The sequence below is a fragment of the Chelonoidis abingdonii genome, chromosome 14 (assembly GCF_003597395.2).
Source record: "Chelonoidis abingdonii isolate Lonesome George chromosome 14, CheloAbing_2.0, whole genome shotgun sequence".
Taxonomy (NCBI): domain Eukaryota; kingdom Metazoa; phylum Chordata; order Testudines; family Testudinidae; genus Chelonoidis; species Chelonoidis abingdonii.
Genome location: NC_133782.1, coordinates 17,619,009 through 17,631,190, shown reverse-complemented (window position 1 = coordinate 17,631,190; position 12,182 = coordinate 17,619,009). Strand labels below are relative to the sequence as shown.

Below are 12,182 nucleotides of genomic sequence, written 5' to 3'. Positions count from 1 at the left end.
GGTCTCTGTAATCAAGATGAAAATATACAGGGTTATTAGCTTATAAAAAATGAATAAACAGCCTTATTCAGAAAAAATTACAATTTAAACATTTCCAGCAAACTACATACATGCAAATACAAAAAAACAATGTAAAAACCTATATTGTTCTTTCTATCTGTACTTACAACTTGGAAACAGAAGATTAGAGAGCCTGGAGATAGTGTAATCACCTACAGAGCAACTGAGACACAGAACAAAGGACCCACACCCAAAACTTCCCTCCCTTGAGATTTGAAAAATCTTGTTTCCTGATTGGTCCTCTGGTCAGGTGTTGTTCCCTGTTCTTAACCCTTTACAGATAAAAGAGACATTAACCCTTAACTATCTGTTTATGACAGCTGCTCTGTGCAGGCTTAGAAATAGTGGTTTCAATGCCAGCCGCCACTCCTATCATTGATCCCACTGGTGGAGACACACTGGCAGGAGAACAACCACCTCTAATGTAGACAAAGCTAAAATGCGAAATGCAGACGCAGCCCAGAAGCATCTTTACCTTGAGTGAGCACTCTGGCAACTGTGCCGCTGTCACTTGGGAGATGTGTTCTGTTGGGTAATGCACTGGTAAATGGCTGGAATCCAGCAAAGCTTTCATAAGCTGGCTGGAAGCCAGTGAATCTCTCAGAGGAGCTCTGTCTGCATCCAAAAGTGAAAAACAATGGGAGCTGAGGCGGGTTCTGACCATTTATCATGCACTTACAAACTTTACTCTGCCTTCATAAGGGCCCTGCTACAATCAACGCAAAGTGAGTTAAGAAACCATATTAAACGCTGCTCCAGCCAAAGAGATTTCTATGAAAATATTTGAATGTTACCCAGGGAGATCAAGTAAATCCAGCCAATGTAGCTGTGTCTCATGTGTTTGATTATCCTAGCCCCTCCCACTTTCCCTATCCTGCCAATTTAGGAAACACTGATGCCCATTTAAAGTTCCTTTTTGGTTGCACGTGAGATGGTTTTGCCGTGTAACAAGATTAGTTTTCACTGCAATCCTCTTAAAATGTCCTTCCTCTGATTGTCTTTTCATCTTTCAGTGCTGTGAAACCAGGATTAATGGGATCCAGACATCATTCCCCAAGTCCTGGCTGATAAGCTACTTTCCAGAATCAGCTGCCTACAAACAAAAGTCATACTGAATAATAATTGTTACCAGAATTTAAATGGGCATTTTTATAATATAACATTTTGCATAACGCCTATATGCACTCAGCACTTTATCTCCATGTGATCCCCCTAGATAAGGAGATGGGTGAAACCACATAAGTTAGGTTGTCTCTGAGGGAGTGAGCACAGAATACCTCATGTGGGTTTCTCCTCTCGCTAGCTCTGTAGAGAGAATTGGTATATTTTCATATCCTAGTTCACACATTTGCAGGATGTCGTCTTGCACTCTTGTCAGATTTTAAATAACATCCTTAAACCATCCTCTCCATCCACTAGGCTTTCGGGACATACTTTTCTTCAGCTTGGTTTTGATTTGGCTACTGTCACGAGAATCTCAGTTATGAAACATAGGCTGATTGGCTGGTTGAAAAACCAGTGTGGCAAGTCACTGTGCTAAAGCTTCCTGTAACTTGGTCAATCTGAGCATCCAAATGGCTATATTTGGTTACTCAGCAGAACCAATGTTCATTTTACACAGAGAGAAACTGAGGCACAGAGTGGTTACATAAGTAAGAGCTATAGAGGGAGTCATCAGCACAATGGGATGTGAAACCCAGGACTGCTCACTTCCGAATCCCTTGTTTGTTCCAGTAGATCACTCTGCTTCTCAAAGCTCATAGACAGGAAGCCAAAACGTGAATGGGGAGGATTCCTCAGCTTTCCCCCTTGCTGTGCTGTGTTGCACTATCCATTCAACACCACCTCTTTTGTTGTTGATCTTAGCCTGGCCACCAGAGGAGGTTTCATTCACCAGGGAAAGTATGGGAAGCAACTCATAGTTCTACCTTGGAAACCACCCTATCATGTATGTTATCACAGAGATGGGAACACTCTGCTTGGCTGACCTTTCTAAACATGAACAGCTGCGCTTGCACTGCCCAAGCAATGCAGCCTGAGAAATACTGTCAGTGTATTTTCACAGATGCCATGTGGCCCTCTCTGTCAAAGTACTTCTGCAACAGAGGGATGACCATTCAGTTCTCATGGCTAAGGTGACTATGGATATAAAATCACTGATGCAGCCGTGTCTGAGTGTGCCATTTATGAGAGAGATTGTTCTCATTTGAGACAAATGCCTTTCTCTTTGGAAGAGTCGTTACTTAATGGAGAAATATTTAAAGGGATCTTATCAAGACTTCAAAGCCTGGGAAATTCAATCTGGCTTAATCTTTGGCCATAAATTAATACTTTTATGTTGAGTAAAACTAATTCAAAATTTTGGTTTTATAGATTTGGAAAACTGGAATATTTATTTATTTATTTTTTGCCTGGACTCTGCTTAAGGTGAGTTTGAGAGTTTGTAATGAATGAATCAGGGACTGTATTTTTTTATTCTGTTTGTCCAGCTGCTAAGGGGCTCCTGGTCCAAGACTGGACTTTCTACATGTTACTATAACACACATAATTAATAACAATCCTTGGCGAGAACCCAAAATAGAAAAATCAGTCTGCTCCTGAACTGTGTCCCGTGGGACCCTGAGGTTCTGCATAGTGTAAACTGTAAAATATTTGATCATAAATGATTACAGAGTCTATTCTCACATGTAGGAAGGGTTGTGATAATTTACTGGGTTTGGATCCAATGCTCTGATTTTCTAATGTTTTGGTTCAGAAAATACGAGCATGAGAAGCTTGCCGCATTGTATCTGCGCGTGCAGTCTCTCTCTCAATAACCAGGGCAGGATGCTTCAGAGGAAGGTATAAACCTACCACAGTGGGTTCCAAAATAGTAATACTAATCAATGGGGGTTATCTCTGTTCTCTGTTGGTGACCTTATCAAGCCTTGGAGTACAATGACTGATTGCCATTGCTTTTAATTTTAGGTAGGGGATAGCTGCTCCAAATGTAATTTTTATGCTAAATTTCATCTTGGACTAATAAAATGACAAATTGTATAACCACCTAGTCTAAAAATGAGATAATAATATACAGACCTGAAGGAATACAGTTGCTAGTGTGATCTAGATTGGATCGGGTACAAGACTTGAATACCTGGATTCTAGTCTCAGGTTTTTCACTGCATTTGTATGTCCTTGGACAAGTCACTTAACTTCTCTGAACCTTACATTTTCCCCTCTGTAACAGAGATAATGATGCTCATCCAACTTTGCAAAGTGTTTTGAGATCTACTGATAATCTTGACTCATACATTTGGAATTTCTTACTCCAAAATATTTGGAATTACTGCAAAATATTGAACTCTAGCAATGAGTAGAGGGGTCTTCCTAATGAAAAGGGAATCTCAACCTATCTTCAAAAAGGTTAAGAAGGAACTAATATTTCAAATGTTAAATTGCCCATGTGATGCCAGGACCCATTGAGAAGGCAGAGATTGTGGTAAATATCCCCCTTCTGATGCTTGCCTCAATAGGATGTGTCCACTTCAAGGTCTAACTGGATGCTATGAGTTAGAGCCCTGCAAATCCATGGATATCCACGGACCATTTTTGCAGATAATGGATCGGATGCGGATACAATCATACAGGGCTCTAATCACCAGCAGTGCCTGGCCTGTGGCATCTGGCTCAGGCAGCCTGCGTGGTGCAGCGCACTCGGGACCAGTGGTCAATGGCTGGAGGGCACTCACTTGCCGCACCGCTTTCTGTCAAGCAGCTCGGGTCTCTTGGACAGTGACAGTGTCCCCACCGGCTTTAGGCAGTGCGAGGCCCAATTCGAACAGTTTTGACGGGGCCCCAGCAGGGATGACTAAAAAAGACAATCAAAAAAACCCCACACGTTAAAAAAACATGTGGGGCTTGTACTCACGGGGCGGTGCTCTGAGTCTTCGGCGGCACTTCGGCAGCGGGTCCTTCACTCGCTCCAGGTCTTCTGCGGCACTGAAGGACCCATCACCAAAGTGCCAGAGCAAGCAAAGGACCTGCCGCCAAAGTGCCACTGAAGACCCGGAGTGCCACCAGCTGAGTAAAAATTAAAAAGGCGCCTTTAGCCAGGGAAGGGATTCTCACTGGGTGCGGGGACCTCTGAGGTGTGGGGCCCGATTCGGGGGAATTGGTGGAATAGGCCTAAAGCCAGCCTTGTCTCCACCCCTGGGAGCAGCACACACTGTGCTGCCCCTTCCCCTCCGCCCACCACGCTGGGTCGCCCCTTCCCCTCCGCCCACCACCCTGGGCCACCCCTTCTCCTTGAGACACCCCACTATCCAAAGTCTGACAGTGAATCAACAGCACCCAAATATAGGGAACCTACCCTGTCCCAAATCCCTGAACAAATGGATGGGTTCTGCTCCAGCATGTCCTGAAGGGCAAGACTTTGGCCTTTTGGGATAAAGGGTGGGGTGAATTCCCAAGTAGAGGGGCCCTGCTGCATCTCCCTCCGCTCTGCACTCTAATTCACATCTGCTGTTGGTCTAAAATCGGCCACGTTGGTTGCCTTCAGGATATGCTGGAGGGTGAGAAGAGTCAGTCCCAGTCACAAACAGCAGACCTGAGGAAGAGCTTGTCTCTTTCACTAACAGAAATTGATCCAATAAAAAACATTCTTACCCACCTTGTCTTTAATAACGAGCATAAATAGATAAGCGAAAGAGGCACACTGAGGTAAAGTGACTTCTCTAGGGTCAGTCAGCAGGTCAGAGGCAGAGTAAGGAACCTAAACTAGGGCTTTCTTCCAAGCCTGTGCCCGATGCGCAAGGGCACTCTGCCTCTCAGTCATCTCATTAGGAGCCTGATCCTGCAAGGTGCGAACTGCCCTCCATTCTCATTGACTTCACCAGGAATTGAGAGTACGCAGCAGCTTGCAGCAGGATCAGGCCTTAGATTTGCAACTCAGTGGTTTACTGAATGTGTATCAGTTGGGGAGCATTTCATTTCTCAAATGTTGCACAAGCTTGAACTCTTGAGTGCCCCAGTTGCTGCCTGGAAACTACTGATGTGCTAAATGTCAAAGTCCTGCCTGCTTTTGATGTGAAAACTGCCATTGGTGCAAAGCACTGGCCTGGAATGAAACAAGTACGCTGCTTTCCAGGACCTGTTCCACTTTCTCTTTGCTGTCTTTGCCCAGACTCCTGCCCAGTGGTCTCAGGCCCACCTTGGCACAGGACCTGCTTGATGGGGCTTTAGCAACCCAGATCTGTCCTGGTGTGTGGCTGCAGTAGAGAAGGGACAAATCAGACCCTTTAACCCCAGGCCCTGCTCCTGCTCCTACAAATCGTGGGCAGGCGGTCGTGGGTTGCACAACCGCTCAGCCTTGCTGTGTCTGACTGGCCAGCAGGGAGGGAGCCCGATTAGGGAGAGCCCAGACCTGTGAACCCCAGCATGGTGAAACGAGCATGGCCCGACACAGACAGCTCCTATGGGACTACGTTTCCCAGGTACACATGCGTGGAGCATGCGCAGTCAGACAATGTCTGCTATATAAGGGCGTTGCGCGGAAAGCCTCTCTCTTTTTCGTTCTCTTCGCTGAGAGGAACGGTGAGTGGCTTGTGCGGGGTCGGGGGGAGGGAGGCCTACAATCCAGTGCCATCCGTGGCCATCCGCGCCGGTGGCTTCCCCCTGTCCAGCTCCAACAGTGCCTCGCAGCCCCTACTGCTGCACTCGGCCTGTATTGATGGGTGTCCCCTCTGGAGGGGCGGCGGGGAGCCGCCTGCACCTCGGGGTGCGCCCTGCTGCCTGGGAGAGTCCTTCGCTAGCGGCTGCCTCTGCTGCTCCATGCTGCCCTCTCGCTGGCCGCCACCCCCGTCCCCGAGCGGACTGTCGCTCCCCCTGGAAGAGGGCTCCGGAGTGTGTGGCCACTGACCGGGTTGGCCGCTCTCCGCTCCTCAGCCAGGGGTTCGCCCGCAGCCCGGGGTCTCGCTGGTGCACGTGATGACTGAAGCTTTTTTCCCCATCAGAGCGACAGTGTTGATTTCGCTACTCTAAGCCAGATTGTGTCTGATGCACCAGTCCGGGGAGGCGGCCTTTGCTTTGCTCCCGCCGGCTGGTCAGCGAGGCTAAGTCTCTTTCGCCTCTTCGGTCTTCTGCTTCTCAGGTCCAGGAAGCAGGAGCGAGCAACATGTGCTGGAGACCTGGCCTGGTAGCGCAAGGCCAGGCGGGGTCCCAGGAGAGAACCAGCAGGAAGCGCCTTTGCTCTGGTTACGAACCGGCTGTGTCCATTGCCCCTCGTGGAGGAGGCAGCGGTAAGTCTGTCTAGGAATAAATACCCTTAGCTGCTGTTTTTACTTGATGCCTGCATGTAAATACTGTGTGAAGCTTTGCTTAGGGCAGCCCAGGTGTGGGTGGCTGTAGCGAGCTAGCTAGGTGGACTAAGCAGTCATTGTACAGACATACCAAAAATGGTCTTGCTCCAAAGAGTTTACAGTCTAAGTAGCTTAATACTCTATATGGCCCCCTCCATGGTAAACTGTCACACCCCAAACCAGCATTGCCCCAGACAACAGATGTAAGCCACTCTTATTTTGCATCCTTTTTGCCACTTTCTCTGTCTATCCTAGTTTCTCTTTGCTATCTTAGGCTCCCATCTTTAAAGTGCTGCTCTCACACCAACCCCTGTCTCTGATCTGCTCCTATAATGCTGCTGTTTCACTTCTTCCCCTTGTTTCTCAGCATGTTTTTTTCCCTTCCCCACATGTGACCAAACAACTGGCTCCTCTATCTTAAGCTTGCATAGCACCTACCACTGTAACATCTAAGGTGCTGGAGTCTCTAATTTAGATGCTAGGTGCTCACAGTTTTCTGGCTGAAACATGTAACTGGTACTCTTTAGGGTGACTTGTTAAAGTGCATTTGTACAGTTGTATGCCAACTTAATGTGCAGATAGCCAGTCAGCTACATAGGTCACATGTGTCTGTCTTGCTGAAATTGCATGCAAACTAGGGTGTCATTTGCATGCTGCCCTGGCACTTCCCTCTTCTAGCTCATTCGAGATCTCGCTGGTGTACATGATGACTAAAGTGTTTTGGCTTGATGAGGAAAAGTGTTGATTTTTCATTGCTTTAGTCAGATTCATTCTGATATACCATCAGGGAATGGCCCCTTCTCCTTCCCTCCCTCCTCTTTCTCTTCCTCCTCTCCCCGCCCCATTAATCCCACCCCATGGCTTTGTACTTTTTAGGTCCATGGCAGCAAGGTGGAGCAACATGAGCCTGGGAGACTGGCTCACTGAGAGAAAGGTGACATGGTGACCTGAAGCAGACTTGGAAAGAGAAGCCCCTGCCCTGGTTAACAAGCCACTTGTGAGCCATTAATAGGAGAGAGTGGTAAGTTTCTGAATGAACATCTTTCAGCGTCTGACAGCAATCTCAAATAATTTCTCCCTAGAAGGGAGAGACTGGCTTTAAACCCAGTCATGTATCCCACCTACGTATTAATTATGGTAGTGCATCAGGGCCAATTGAGAATGGGGCCCCATTATGCTAGTCCCTGTACAAACAATATTAGACAGATGCTGCCCTGAAGAGTTTACGCTCTAATAGACTAGACAGACATTTAATCCATCTGCCTCTCAGGCTAGAAGTTTGTGCATAGCGCCTCCCAAGTAGGAGTGACTGCAGCCATTGCTTTTAAACATTCTGTTGAGGGCTCATTTAAAAAAAAGAGCCCTTTCACTTTGGATGCATCCTTTCTGCAGAAATATCTTGTCCCTCCATTGTCCCCAAATGTCTGTTGCTGACCAAGTCTGTCAGCCTTAAACATAGGCGGCAAATACTGCAAGTAAACAGCAGTGCATGTCCAGTGGGGAGGAACACAAAAAGCCAGGGCTCAGCCAATCCACCATTGCTCAGGTTGCTGGATGGCAGTGGGCACATTATTGATTGGGGGGTCATTAAGCTTTGCAAATGGTCCATGAGTGAGGAACATTTGTGGAAGTCTGGGAGCATTGAGCAATGTCTGCAGATGCATGACCCATGAAATGCTGGCCAGTCAAAGTGGCTTCTGATAGGTGTTGTCTTCTGTGGAGACCTGAAGAGCTCTGTGAAGCTTGAAAGCTTGTCTGTCTCACCGACAGAAGTTGGTTCAATAAAAGATACTGTCTCACCCACCTTGTCTCTCTTGCATCCTGTTAGGCAGAGCCTTTGTCATAGCTTAATAGTTTGTCATGGAATGGGATAGGTAAATGATAGAATGAGCAGGGGACCAGAAGTATATTGTAGGAACAGCTCCATAATATCAGATGTAGTCCATAAAAATGAGGAGTCCAGTGGCACCTTAAAGACAGATTTATTTGGACATAAGCTCTCATAGGTAAACCCCACTTCTTCAGATCCATAGTGTGTGTGTGTGGGGGGGGTTACCTATGAAAGCTTATGCCCAAATAGCTCCATAGTGGCTCTGTCCAAGTCTATAAATAAAAGTGAACAGCAAAGCCAATGTGAGTTTCCCAGGTTTAGGTAGAGTAATCTGTGTGGCCTAGTTACCAGCATTGCGTTACAGTTTACGGAACCAGACTTACGATGATGGTGGTGCCAGTTACAGAACTTTCAGGGCCATTGTGGCTGTGCTAGCATGTGATAGCTAGCGCATCTGTATATAGCGTGAAGGCAAATTTTGCAGCATGGAGGTGTGCTTTTATGCATAAAGAGATCACAAATGTGAACACTACAGAGTACATCAAGTCCTAACAGGAAGGTTTTGTTCTAATAATGAGTAGATAATTCATTGAGTGCATTTATTGATGACATAAAGCAGTAAGTCTTCTCTTCTGTATTGCTGTTAAAATTGTTTCATAATTTGATACTTGTAATCTAACTGAATTGCGAAGAACTAGTGGCACTCAATGTGGACCATAAAATCCTGTTGTCATTCAAATGCACCCACTTGCTGCTCTGTAGATCATAACTTTTATAAGATGCAGACTGAATATTTTAAATGCCAGCAGCCCTTGAAAGTCAATTCTCCTGTACAATATCTCTCTGCTGCAGGGACTATTACGTTGTCCATAGACATAGACTTGAGGATCTTCTTAAGGTAAACTGGGCTTTAATTTTTTGGGGGCGGTTGGGGGAGGGTGGAGTTCCTCGAGGCTATATGAACCTGAGTACCCTGTAAACATTTTCCATCCTGATTTTACAGAGATAATTTTGTGGAATGTGATGACTTCAAACTTTTTTCCCCATCAGATCGGCAATGCTGACCAAAACTTGCATTTTAGCCAGGCTGTCTGATTCCACAGATGCAGAGATGTTTTCCCTGTTCATGTTGCTGTGTAAATACCAATTACATATATACAGTGCTCCATGCCCAAGACCTGTATGCCCAAAATGATTGCACATACATGTAGACTACTTTGAAGGCAAGCAGCAATTGAGGGTGCTTTTTGCACACATCTCAATAACGCATGAAGATTGTTACACATGTTAGTGACTATATATAAAGTATCATGATTTTTAGTAAGGCTGTTGACAAAGTCTCACATGACAGTCTTATAAGCAAATTAGGGAAATGTATTCTATGTGACATCAATATAAAGTGGATGCAAAACTGGTTGAAAGACTGTACTCAGAATAGTTATCAACGGTTTGCTATCAAACTGGGAGGAGATATGTAGTGGATCCTGTGGGTAACAGTCCTGGGTCCAGTAGTAGTCAACGTTTTTATGGATGACTTGGATAACGGAGTGGAGGTTACGCTTAATAAAATTTGTGGATGACTCCAAGCGGCGAAGGGTTGCTAGCACTTTGGAGGAGAGGATTAGAATTCAAAACAACTTTGACAAATTGGAGAATTGGTGCAAATCAAACAAGATGAAACTTAGTAAAGACAAGCACAAAGTACTACACTGAATAGAAAAACCAACTGCACAACTACAAAATGGGGAATAACTGGCTAGGCATGGGGGTCCAGGGGATCCCAAATTGCATACGAGTCAGCAATAGGATGCAGTTGTTAAAAAAGGCTAATATCATTTTGTCCAAAGAGATGGACAAATTGGAGAGAGTCCAGAGGAGAGCAACAAAAATGATAAAAAGTTTTGAAAACCTGATATCTGAAGAAAGGATGGGGGGGAACCAAAACCTGGACATGTTGGGGATTGGTTCTGCTTTGAGCAGGGGGTTGGACTAGCTGACTTCCTGAGGTCCCTTCCAACCCTGATATTCTGTGATTCTAATTGATCAGTATTGACCACAATCCATGTTTTTAAGGGCCCTGCAGAGACTGCTGTACCAGTCTAAAACAAAATGTAGGTCATTGGCATAGCTGACTGTAAAAATAGCTTGTGTGCTATTACTGCTGTGTTAAGTGACTGAATTTATTTTTGGGGGAGATATATGGCTGGGTTTCTGCTCTTTTCACTTGTTTATGATGTGTTTGTGGGTGGGTCATCAGCAGACTTGTTAGTACTTAAAGGTCTCATCCAGCCTGAAAGACTGAAGATGGGTCGGGTTTTAAAAAGGTATTAGATGCCTAAAGATGCAGAGAGGTGCCTAGTGAAATTTTCCAAAGCACCTACCATTTAATTCTCATTGAAACTGATGGGAATTAGGCATCTCAATGCTCTTGATTTAAATCCTCTTTAGTGATTAGTGCTCATGTCACAGGACTTGTGGGTGGAAAGCTCAATTAAGAGGGGAAAAGGATGATATTTAGTCAAAATTACTTTGAAACTGGTCTTAACAGCAAATTTAACTTTAGTGAGTAAAAAGAGCTTTTGTTGAAGATTATTATTGTGCGCCTCAACTCTTCATTCAAGGTGTTTGCCTCCTTTATACACTTGCCTTCATCAAGCCCAGGAAATGGCTCTGGTTTTCTTGTTTGTTTTTTATCTTGGGAAACAACAATATCTTAAAACAGGGGACTGAAAAGTTCAATCTGTTGTGAAGAAGCAAACGGTTGTCTTAATTTTTCCAAAAGCTTTAAACATAATGAACTGAAAAAGCAGATTTATGTGGGTGTCTTGCTGTACTAAGTTTGCATTTACTGCTGTAGCTGCATTGGTTCTTAAAATGCTCTGATAGGGAAGAAGTAGCTGTTCCTTATTCTAGCTTGTGGAGAACACAAGCACGCAAGGTTGAGTCCTGGTTCAGACTCCCGTGTGTCACTCTAGATGTGCAGAGTGACAAGAACTGCTTTTAACGGTCTGTAAAATAGGCAGAGTTCATATGACTAAATCTTGACTTTCCCTTGACAGGTGAAGGAGTTGTCAATGTCAGCACGGAGCAGAACTTGCACTGAAGTAGCAGAAAGTTCTCCTGTTAATATTGCAAACATTCACCAAAGTGACAACAAAATATCCTGGGTCTGAACTGTTGTGTCCACGTTGCTTTGCAATGACTTCATGGTCAAGCTTCCTTCTTTCTGTGTGGAGTAAGAAATACTGCATGTCCTGCCTCCTTAAGAGATGCCTAGGGGCGTTAATAATTTATTACCTGAAAACTCATGAGCCATTTCATTGGAAGGGATTGACCATCTGTGGATCTTGATGTCTTTTTATGCAGTAATATACTATGTCAAGTGTGTTTGTGTCTATAATAGCTGTGTTCACCTCCATGCAAGCTGGGTTCAACCCACTGCTGTAATGTGGAAGATAATGTACTAAAAATCATTAAAAGGACTGAGGTAACTTCTTAAATGTATTGAAGTGTGTGCTTCTGTATATGAATGGGAAGGTCAGGTGATTAAGCAGAACCTGGGTCTCTGGACATCAGGGTTCAAATCTGATCTGCACTAAGCAGATTTTCTGTTGGATCTTAGCCAAGTCATTTGATCTCCTGGCCTCGGCACCCCATGTGTAAAATGGGGATTATGCTTCCCTATGTTGTGAAGAAAAATCCATTAGTGTTTGAGGTGCTCAGTACCACAGTTGTGGAGATGACAAAATACCTTGATAGCCTGTTCTAGACATGGGTGAATGCAGACCCCAGGCAAGGTGATGTCGGTATCTTGAGAAGCTTTTAAATGGTTAAATTAGTGAAAATACCCAACTCTCAGCTTGTTTACAGACAAAAAAACTACCCCTCAATCATCCTCCGTGGAGATGCCTTTCTTAAAACCTACTTTGCATGAGATTCTGACATGGTGGTTG

General features: G+C 44.9%; 1 protein-coding gene, 1 long non-coding RNA gene and 2 other non-coding genes across 4 annotated transcripts in view; 3 read left to right on the top strand and 1 right to left on the bottom strand.

Annotated features, from left to right (window-relative positions):
• LOC116817384 (retinol dehydrogenase 10-B-like) overlaps positions 1–724 on the bottom strand; it is a 12,465-nt gene extending 11,741 nt beyond the window's left edge. Inside the window, 1 exon segment of the mRNA XM_032767431.2 lies at positions 536–724. Coding sequence (XP_032623322.2) covers positions 536–724 — 189 coding nt within the window.
• A 5,290-nt stretch (positions 725–6,014) lies between these two features.
• LOC116817392 (small nucleolar SNORD12/SNORD106) lies at positions 6,015–6,106 on the top strand. The gene has a single exon (XR_004371898.1). It is a non-coding gene; the product is annotated as a small nucleolar SNORD12/SNORD106 (small nucleolar RNA).
• LOC116817354 (uncharacterized) lies at positions 6,056–11,729 on the top strand. The gene is made up of 4 exons (XR_004371888.2): positions 6,056–6,338; positions 7,275–7,419; positions 9,082–9,127; positions 11,289–11,729. It is a non-coding gene; the product is annotated as an uncharacterized LOC116817354 (long non-coding RNA).
• Positions 9,240–9,333, top strand: LOC116817393 (small nucleolar SNORD12/SNORD106). Its single transcript, XR_004371899.2, has one exon. It is a non-coding gene; the product is annotated as a small nucleolar SNORD12/SNORD106 (small nucleolar RNA).
• Positions 11,730–12,182: the final 453 nt, after the last annotated feature.